Genomic DNA, 10,886 nt, shown 5'->3' on the forward strand with positions numbered 1-10,886 from the left:
GGCCGCAAACGGACTGTCGTCCGTTTTCTGTCCGCTTTCGACCCATTTCCGACTCAAGTTTGGGCCAAACTTGCGGCCGAATGGACACGCGCGGACGGCGCGTGGCGCCAGCCCATGTCCTCCCCTGGCCCGCCCGTTGGGGAGACAGACCCCTCTTTTCTTATCCCCACCGAACCCCTTCCAGCCGCACCCCTCCACTCTCGTCCCTCGCCACCGCCCCCGACATTGCCTCTGTGCAGCTCGGTCGCGTGCTCGCCCCAACCCTAGTCGCAGCCCCCGTTCCCTCGATGCCCCGAGCTACCCAACCACGGCCACCTGATTTGCACTCCCGGCGGTCGGATTTGGAGCGGATCCGGCCGGACTTGAGCTCGCCCGGCTGCGGGAGGCCACGCCGTGGCATGGACTGGCCGGGCACCGGGCCGGAAAGGCCCCGGCAAGGCCGCGTGCAGGTACTGATTCCTCCTCTAGCCGCTCGGATCTACACCTTCGGCGGTTCGCTGACAGATACACGAACGGCCATCGGCCGGGCTCGTTGCTGGCCCAAAAGCTCGTCGGTGAACCGTTGCCACTCATTAAGTGCGATGACTGCCCAGAGAAGGTCTTGCGTCGCGTGTCTACAACGCCGGAACATCCCGGATGGGTGTTCATCAAGTGCTCAACCAATGGGGTATGTGCTACTTAGTTTCGGTTGTGCTCTTGGATTTGACTAGTTGTGCTAACTTAAATTTTTATTTTGTAGAATGGATGCAACTTTTGGTATTGGAAAGAAGAGTACATCGATATATTGATAGAGCGTAATTTAGTAGATGTTCGTGCACTTGTAGCTAGAATAGAGGCTAGAGATGAGACTAGTGCACTTGTTGCTAGAATAGTGGCTAGACATGAGACTAGATGCGAGGAAGCAACGTCTACTTATTTATACTCGAAGAAGAAAGAAACACGCAAGATCGAGCCTCCGCAGATCAACAATGAATGCATCGAGAAGGCACTAATCCAACTTACGGGAGCAGTTATAGAAGTTGGATATCTTCTAAAATGTCTTCTTGTGGTTCTTGTTTTCTTTGGTCTTGCTATTCTAGTCAAGATTTGGTGATGTGCTTCCATGTATCAAAAATCAATGATGAAAAATTAAAAGATGTGTTTGCGAAAAAATGCATGCGGACGGGATGTGGCCGAAATGCGGCCTTGCGTTGGGCGCACGGCCGGCGCATCCACAAATCCGGGTGGACACGGCCCATTGTCACCCCAAACGGATGAAATCCGGACAAAGCGGACATCCATTTGGGGTCGCGCGTTGGAGTTGGCCTTACCACGCAGCCCGGACGTCTCCCTCCCCTCCTCCGTCCTCTGTGTGTGTGCGCGCGCGAGCACTTTAGCTTCTCTATACCGCTTCCAGATTGTTTTACCAAATCTGGCAGAACTGTGTCGAGTGGCATTTTTTCTATGCTAGTTCAGTTATTTGGATGCATGATCCTGACAGCATTGGTTCGCTTTTGTTCTAGGCAGCAACTAGGGCTGCCGATCTTCTTTGTGCGATGCCCTGAATAAGCTAAGCAATGCCCAATTTCCTACCGGAGTCAAGCACTAAATCTAGGAATACAAAATGCAGCAAAATTGGATTGCTTCTTTGCTTGTTAGCTTATTAACCTAACTATGTATGGACGTCCAAGATGCAAAGCCCCTCAAAAATGTTGAACCCGACTCTGCTTGTGGATCTAGTTATTGTCTTAACCATCCACAATCGAAAAGATTGTTCACAGTTGCATATGGTAGCTGTATTATGTGAGTCCTTCATACCCCTCGTGCTCTGAGTTTCAATCTTTGCTGAATGCGCTTCAACAAATATGGTCTTGTAGGGTAGAGTATGAACTCCCAAACCTTATTGTGGAAGCTATTACAAAAGAAAGTCTGTATGGTGCATTTGATAACGGGATGACTGCTGAACAGGTAATCATCTTAATCACACATTTCTACATGATTCATTGTTACATAGATACATGCAGTTATGCTTTATTCTTTTTCTTCTTCAGATAATTTCATTCCTTCAGCAAAATGCCCACCCTTGTGTCATCGACAAAATACCACTAGTCCTAGAGAATGTTACAGATCAGGTAAGCACAGCAACCCATCCCTCATATACCAGACATCATCTGTTCAACGGATATAAAACTGAAGACTACCAATTCTCCGGTGCAGATTAGGCTGTGGGAGAATGACCGTAACAAGGTCGAGATGGTCCTGTCACATGTATACGAGGATTTTCCGAGCAAGGTATAAACCCTTCACCCACCAAACCCTGCCAGCTCCTTGCGGATGGATGGTGCTTGGACACATTTGAAAACATGTACTCTAGTAGTCTGATTACCACTATACTTACATCTGGGTGCCGCTTTGTAAGCTACCAACTTATATGTTTCGAATTGGGGAGGAATTCGCCATGGGAGGCGGATACAAGCTCACACACACACACACACATGAGGTTCTGGCCGAAGCCACCAGTTCCTTCCCAGATCCACACGCAACACACGCCAACAGATATATCCTCGCGTACACCCTTAACGGGCCCAGTTCTGGCATGCAAGCCACCGGGGAAGATGCCGGTCGCGAGTGGGCCAAGCTGCCGGCCCACGAGTCGAATCCTTGGCCTCGCGCGCTCCTGGTTGCTCTGTTCCGGTGCCTTGATTGCTGACACGCTTACTTGTGCAGGACATGTTTGAGCAATGCTGTGACCATGCCAGGGATAACAGGTACTTGCTGTGGGAGGACGCGAAGAAGATGTGATTGATAGTGAACGCGGAGTTCCACCAAGAAATGCGGGAGTTCCTGCGCAGGCAAAGATGATCCAAGGGAAGTGACCATCTTGGAGAGAAGAAAAGAAGCAACTTGTCTGAACCACACGCAACTTCATGTGAGGAAGGCCTGAATCCACCCGCCAACCAGACAAGTCTTTTACAACATCCATCAGCACGCCAAGTCTTTACAAGATCCATCACCAGGAGGCAGCGAGGCAGAGTGGTTGTCTGGTAGATGTTGAAATCATTTGAACTCGATGGTCGTAAATCGAGTGTAATCATATGTTTGATAGGTCCAGTCTGTAGTTTGTGTCATGCTAAGTGTAGGTCACAGAAGGTAGTCGATTATCCAGTTAGTCAAATCAAAATTGGATGAACTGTACGTGCTCCACTTCTCCAGTTTAGTTTTGCATGGAAGTCGCGTACAATTGTGATTGGCCTGTGTCAGTCAGTTTGGAACCAGACAAGTTTGCAAAACCGCATCGGGACAGGATTGACAATTTTGATTTTCAGTAAAGTGGTTTAGTATCTTTTTAACAAAATACGTGGGGGTTTATGAGGATTCACACTCTGGTGTGTAGAGTTAAAATACAATGAGCGCTCAATTTGATGTTCAGGCGTAGGACAATATACATGTACCAAAGTTGAAATATGGCCTCACATTAAACGAGTGTTCAGTATAGAAACGAATTTATATTAAAAAAAATTGGTTTCAAATATTTGAACTAAAGTTCCACTTTTTGTTTGTTCACAACATCGAATGGCTCGTTGTGTTGACACCAAAGATATCGTGGCAATGGTCGTCAACTGAACCGGAGGCAAAACTGGCCGTCATACAACTGAACCGGAGGCAAAACTAGCCGGCAAAACCAGTTAACATGGTTGGTACCAAATCCTTCTGAGATGATATTGTTTCCATGTCATCCACATTATGTTAACCTGAGAAATTGAAATAGGACTTTGCCTATAAATGTGTGTTTGGAAATTAGACTTATCCTTATCCTATATCGTATAGAAAGAGGAAGAAACACTTGAATATTAGAGTAGTAATTGTCACTGGTGATGATGCGAAAGGAAAGAAACACGAAGAATCTTTAATCTACACATAAAAAGATGGCCGATAAGTTTCCAATAACAGCAATCGATCAAGAGTGTGTTTCCTGCCTATTTTGTATCAGTACATGTTTTCACAGCAACAACGGTTCCATTTTTAGATGGAAATACTCGTACGCACCAGGATTAGACCTCAATAAATATTTACCCTTTTCATCCCTCAATCCAAAAAACAGATTGGCCCATGAAAGATACCAATATATATATGCCCCCATACGCGAGCCTGTCATCCAAAGTTCATCGAGCAAACACACAAACACTGCAGCCTACCACCGGACTTATCCCACAACTTCGTCAACTCTTCCCCTTGAAATGGAGAGTGTTCCAGTGTTGATTGTTGGTGCTGGGCCAGCAGGCCTTGCAACGGCAGCATGCCTTGGTCAATTCTCGATTCCTTATGCCATCGTCGAGCGCGAGAGCTGTAGCGCGTCACTCTGGCGCAACCGTGCATATGATCGCCTCAAGCTGCATCTCGCAAAGGAGTTCTGTGAGTTGCCACACATGTCATACCCTGTAGATGCACCAACATACATACCAAAAACCTTGTTTGTGAAGTACTTGGATGACTATGTTGAGCGTTTCAACATTCAACCAAAGTATCTCACCAGCGTGGAGTCATCCACATATGACAATGATGAAAAATGTTGGTCCATTGTGGCAACGGACATGTCAAAGTGCACCACATTCAAGTTCACGGCAAAGTTTCTTGTTGTGGCAAGTGGTGAGAATAGTGCAGAGAATATTCCAATGATCCCTGGACTAGAAAACTTTCCAGGTGATGTCATCCACTCCTCAAGCTACAAGTCAGGCAAGAGCTACTCTGGCAAGAATGTATTGGTCGTTGGATCTGGCAACTCCGGGATGGAAATTGCTTATGACCTTGCGACCCATGGTGCCAATACATCGATTGTTATACGAAGCCCCGTATGTACACGCACTATATATTTTCATTGGGTACATGAACGCAAATTCTTAGTATAGTTACTAATAGAAGAGATGCAATTTTTCAGTGTTATTACTAATAGGAAGTATTTCACATAGAAAAAGAGATGGACAGTTTATATCACACACAAACAACTAAAAAACTAGAGGAACCACATGACAATGTTTTAATTCTTGAAAGAAGAAATTCTATGAAATTTTATTTATCATGCATACTTCAAAAGAGGTGTGACATGTTTTTTGGTTGCAGATTCATGTAATGACAAAGGAATTAATTCGTTTGGGGATGACACTTGCTCACCATCTTCCATTGAATCTAGTGGATAAACTCCTTGTGATGGCAGCATATTTAATATTTGGAGACCTGTCACGACATGGCATCACAAGGCCAAAAATGGGTCCAATGACCCTCAAATCAGAAACAGGCCGATCTGCGGTGATTGATGTTGGGACTGTTGGATTGATCAGAAAAGGCATCATCAAAGTAAGTATATCCTTGACATGACATAAATTTATAACATATGTTGATTTGATATGCCAAGTTATCAATGTATTTTTATCTCCTATAGGTTCAGGGGAGCATTAGTAAGATCAAGGGCAACATAGTTAAATTTCAATGCAGTAAAAGAATCTTATTTGATGCGATTGTGTTTGCAACTGGATACAAAAGCACGGCAAATATATGGCTCAAGGTAATATAGCTTGTGTTTGAACATGTCTGAGTTTGTTTTCTTGGTGTAACCATTATTAAATCTGCTAACAAGCTCTATGCTTTTTTGATCCAGAATGGTGAGAGCATGTTAAATGGCAACGGACTGCCCATCCAAAAATATCCGAATCATTGGAAAGGTGAAAATGGGCTCTACTGTGCTGGGTTAGCGAGGAGAGGATTAGCCGGTATTGCAGCAGATGCCAAGAATATCGCTAATGACATCAAATCTGTGATAGACTCTATGTCAAGTTAAATCATCTTTTACATGTAGTTTACCATGGCAAGCATGCTAGAAGGTTGATTCTTTGAGAAATATATCCCTTATGTCACCTTTGTATCTAGCTTTTAGACAAGTAGATTTATGTTTATTTCAAGGTTGATATGTGCCCTGAAGAGAGATGTACTATTATACTATAATAAAGGGGTTTGTAATCTTATTGTGCAGAGAGATTTGTCATTTTGCTTGAACCTACCACTGTGTATTATATTTTATTTACTTGAAATTATATGTGCAAAAGGCATGCACTCAATACTCCGTTGTCTATACCAAAATCTCTTGTGGCATGTTTACCCCATCGGTGTATGAGGTAGTAGTCACATCAACCCAAAAAACCCTGCATAGTTCACTACATCCATTACAGTAGGTACTGTGGTGCTATTTAGTCTTAGAATGACACTAATTATCAACCCGTGCAACTACATGGGCTAGCTGACTTACTATAGATCATTAAAAATATCTGTGAACATATTTAGAAACTTAAAACTAAAGGTTAGAACACCATATGATGGAAACTACTATGTAGAACATGTATTTGTGGTTACGTGATACTGGTATCCTTAACTGTTGTGGACACAATTTGTTGTGCCCGAAGCGCAGGGTTTGCAGTATGCAGTAAGTTTTCCATCGGCTGAGATCCAAGGTACCCATCCGTGTAGTCCTGGATATAAATTGCTTATGACCTACCATGGTGTCAATACTTCAATTGTTATACGAAGCCTGATATGTACTACATGCACTGTATAATTTCATTGGGTACATGAACACAATTTTTTAGTATAGTTACCACTAGAAGAGATGCATTTTTTCAGTATTATTACTAATATAAAGTATTTCACACATATAAGAAATGGATTGTTTTATATCATGCACAGACAATGAAACAACTAGAGGAACTAAATGAAAAAAAATTAACTCTTGAAAGAAGAAATTCTATGAAATTTCGTTTTATCATGCATGCTTCAAAAGATGCATGCCATGTCTATTGGTTGCAAATTCATGTGATGACAAGAGAATTAATTCAGTTGGGTTGACACTTGCTCACTATCTTTCACTAAATATAGTGGGTGACCTCTTTGTGACGGCGGAGAATGTCATATTTTAAGATCTATCGAGGCATGGCGTCACAAGGCCCAAAACCAAAAACGGGTCGAATGACCCTCAAGTTAGGAACCGACCGACCTATCGATTGAGTTGAGACTGTTGGACTAAAAAAAAAGCACCATCAAAGTATTTGGAATATTCGAAGGAATCCGCCTTAATTAATCATATTTTATAATTAAAAATAATAAGTACACTTTTTCTCTCATAATGTCAATTTTATTTTCTAGTTGGCACTTCTAGAGAGATCCAAGTTATCTACAGAGATAATGTAGACCTGACTCAAATACGCAATTATATATTTCACAAATTAGGCACTTACATGATGAACAAGGCCGCTACTTGCATATATACCGGATGTTCATTATATTTGAAGGCATAGCAGGCAAGCAATCATTCCTTTTCTTTTTGGGGGAAACACCGATATTGTCAATGGAATAGATAGAACATCAATTGAATCAGTACAATAAGAAATGCTAAGTTTTTTTACAAGGCGAACTGACGGAATAAAGCATATATAGGGGATGAGCCTCTCCCAATTCAGTCCATCGCTTTTATCAACTGACTCGTTGGACTTTACTGACTTCCAACACTAAATATACTCGGATGGAAAAGATTGCTGATGCCAAAATTGAATTGGCTGAAAGCTACTATAACTTTTTTTGATGGAAGAAAGGTACTATAACTAGTAACTGAAAGATGATCATAAGACTCGTGGATTGGCGGAGTGTACCTCTGTATTTTATTTCCCCTTTTCCTATATTTCTTAAAATTATATATTATATATTATTATTTAATATATGTACACGAACTCCCTACTGTTCACAGCAAAGAAGAAACGCAAGGCTAACATATCTATAATAGGTAAAGGCTGAAGTTCAAACTACGAGGTGATACAAACATCAAAAATTCGTTGCCATGTAGTGCTTAATTCACGTTACTGTGAGCCGTCAAGATGGAACAAATAACCAATTTCAAAAATAAATGACAATGCACTAACAAAGAACGACAATTAGCCATGGTAGATTCCGTTTTCTGCCATTGTCTTCTCACCTTCTATCTCAGTGTTTTGGAACTGAAAAAAAAATCATAAGACCAGCTGCCGTTATTTTCCCTCTGAGGTTACCTGCTGCCAAATAGTAGTATATACTAGGTACTAGTAGATTATTTTAGCGACTATATATACTAGTTCTGATTTTTTTAGAATACATACAACTCCGTAGTTCTTATTTTATATGAGATAAGTATACTTTTTATATTTGTCTTGCAAAAAAGTACTTCTATATTTAGAATGTTTGCCATTTTTTCATCTTATTTAGAATGTTTAACTTTTTTAGATAAATTTAGAATATTTACTTTTTATAAACATTAATTAGAATGTTACTAGTTCCTATGATGTGTCAAATATATCACATCCTTTTTTAGGGGTAAATAGCACATCTAACCTTTTTTTAGACAAAAATAGCACATCTAACTGAGGCATTGTTCCTAAAAAAACTGAGGCATTTTTTGGCCAGCCTCCTGATTATTTATGATATAATGGGCCGGCCCCTTAAGCAAGGAGAAGGAAGCAAGCAAGCCCAGCAATGAGAAGCGAGGCCTCCACAAGTCAACATAAAAAAAACCAGCCAATCCGCTATCCTCCACGTCCTCTAGGGTTTTAAGGCCAACTCCAACGCGCAACCCCATCTTGTCCGCTCGCGTCAGTTTGGGGGTAAACGGACGGATCAGGCCTCCCAATGCGCGGCCGCAAACGGACTGTCGTCCGTTTTCTGTCCGCTTTCGACCCATTTCCGACTCAAGTTTGGGCCAAACTTGCGGCCGAATGGACACGCGCGGACGGCGCGTGGCGCCAGCCCATGTCCTCCCCTGGCCCGCCCGTTGGGGAGACAGACCCCTCTTTTCTTATCCCCACCGAACCCCTTCCAGCCGCACCCCTCCACTCTCGTCCCTCGCCACCGCCCCCGACATTGCCTCTGTGCAGCTCGGTCGCGTGCTCGCCCCAACCCTAGTCGCAGCCCCCGTTCCCTCGATGCCCCGAGCTACCCAACCACGGCCACCTGATTTGCACTCCCGGCGGTCGGATTTGGAGCGGATCCGGCCGGACTTGAGCTCGCCCGGCTGCGGGAGGCCACGCCGTGGCATGGACTGGCCGGGCACCGGGCCGGAAAGGCCCCGGCAAGGCCGCGTGCAGGTACTGATTCCTCCTCTAGCCGCTCGGATCTACACCTTCGGCGGTTCGCTGACAGATACACGAACGGCCATCGGCCGGGCTCGTTGCTGGCCCAAAAGCTCGTCGGCGAACCGTTGCCACTCATTAAGTGCGATGACTGCCCAGAGAAGGTCTTGCGTCGCGTGTCTACAACGCCGGAACATCCCGGATGGGTGTTCATCAAGTGCTCAACCAATGGGGTATGTGCTACTTAGTTTCGGTTGTGCTCTTGGATTTGACTAGTTGTGCTAACTTAAATTTTTATTTTGTAGAATGGATGCAACTTTTGGTATTGGAAAGAAGAGTACATCGATATATTGATAGAGCGTAATTTAGTAGATGTTCGTGCACTTGTAGCTAGAATAGAGGCTAGAGATGAGACTAGTGCACTTGTTGCTAGAATAGCGGCTAGACATGAGACTAGATGCGAGGAAGCAACGTCTACTTATTTATACTCGAAGAAGAAAGAAACACGCAAGATCGAGCCTCCGCAGATCAACAATGAATGCATCGAGAAGGCACTAATCCAACTTACGGGAGCAGTTATAGAAGTTGGATATCTTCTAAAATGTCTTCTTGTGGTTCTTGTTTTCTTTGGTCTTGCTATTCTAGTTAAGATTTGGTGATGTGCTTCCATGTATCAAAAATCAATGATGAAAAATTAAAAGATGTGTTTGCGAAAAAATGCATGCGGACGGGATGTGGCCGAAATGCGGCCTTGCGTTGGGCGCACGACCGGCGCATCCACAAATCCGGGTGGACACGGCCCATTGTCACCCCAAACGGATGAAATCCGGACAAAGCGGACATCCATTTGGGGTCGCGCGTTGGAGTTGGCCTTACCACGCAGCCCGGACGTCTCCCTCCCCTCCTCCGTCCTCTGTGTGTGTGCGCGCGCGAGCACTTTAGCTTCTCTATACCGCTTCCAGATTGTTTTACCAAATCTGGCAGAACTGTGTCGAGTGGCATTTTTTCTATGCTAGTTCAGTTATTTGGATGCATGATCCTGACAGCATTGGTTTGCTTTTGTTCTAGGCAGCAACTAGGGCTGCCGATCTTCTTTGTGCGATGCCCTGAATAAGCTAAGCAATGCCCAATTTCCTACCGGAGTCAAGCACTAAATCTAGGAATACAAAATGCAGCAAAATTGGATTGGTTATTTGCTTGTTAGCTTATTAACCTAACTATGTATGGACGTCCAAGATGCAAAGCCCCTCAAAAATGTTGAACCCGACTCTACTTGTGGATCTAGTTATTGTCTTAACCATCCACAATCGAAAAGATTGTTCACAGTTGCATATGGTAGCTGTATTATGTGAGTCCTTCATACCCCTCGTGCTCTGAGTTTCAATCTTTGCTGAATGCGCTTCAACAAATATGGTCTTGTAGGGTAGAGTATGAACTCCCGAACCTTATTGTGGAAGCTATTACAAAAGAAAGTCTGTATGGTGCATTTGATAACGGGATCACTGCTGAACAGGTAATCATCTTAATCACACATTTCTACATGATTCATTGTTACATAGATACATGCAGTTATGCTTTATTCTTTTTCTTCTTCAGATAATTTCATTCCTTCAGCAAAATGCCCACCCTTGTGTCATCGACAAAATACCACTAGTCCTAGAGAATGTTACAGATCAGGTAAGCACAGCAACCCATCCCTCATATACCAGACATCATCTGTTCAACGGATATAAAACTGAAGACTACCAATTCTCCGGTGCAGATTAGGCT

The 10,886-nt window shown here is 43.6% G+C and overlaps 1 protein-coding gene across 1 annotated transcript; it reads left to right on the top strand.

Moving 5' to 3' along the window:
- The first annotated feature begins 4,217 nt into the window (after positions 1–4,217).
- On the top strand, positions 4,218–5,812 carry LOC123172293 (probable indole-3-pyruvate monooxygenase YUCCA10). The gene is made up of 4 exons (XM_044589294.1): positions 4,218–4,829; positions 5,098–5,331; positions 5,417–5,539; positions 5,633–5,812. Exons 1-4 carry the CDS (start codon positions 4,218–4,220, stop codon positions 5,810–5,812), a joined length of 1,149 nt encoding a protein of 382 aa, XP_044445229.1.
- The last annotated feature ends 5,074 nt before the right edge of the window (positions 5,813–10,886 follow it).

Source organism: Triticum aestivum, unplaced genomic scaffold, assembly GCF_018294505.1.
Source record: "Triticum aestivum cultivar Chinese Spring unplaced genomic scaffold, IWGSC CS RefSeq v2.1 scaffold47415, whole genome shotgun sequence".
In the NCBI taxonomy this organism is placed as follows: Eukaryota; Viridiplantae; Streptophyta; class Magnoliopsida; order Poales; family Poaceae; genus Triticum; species Triticum aestivum.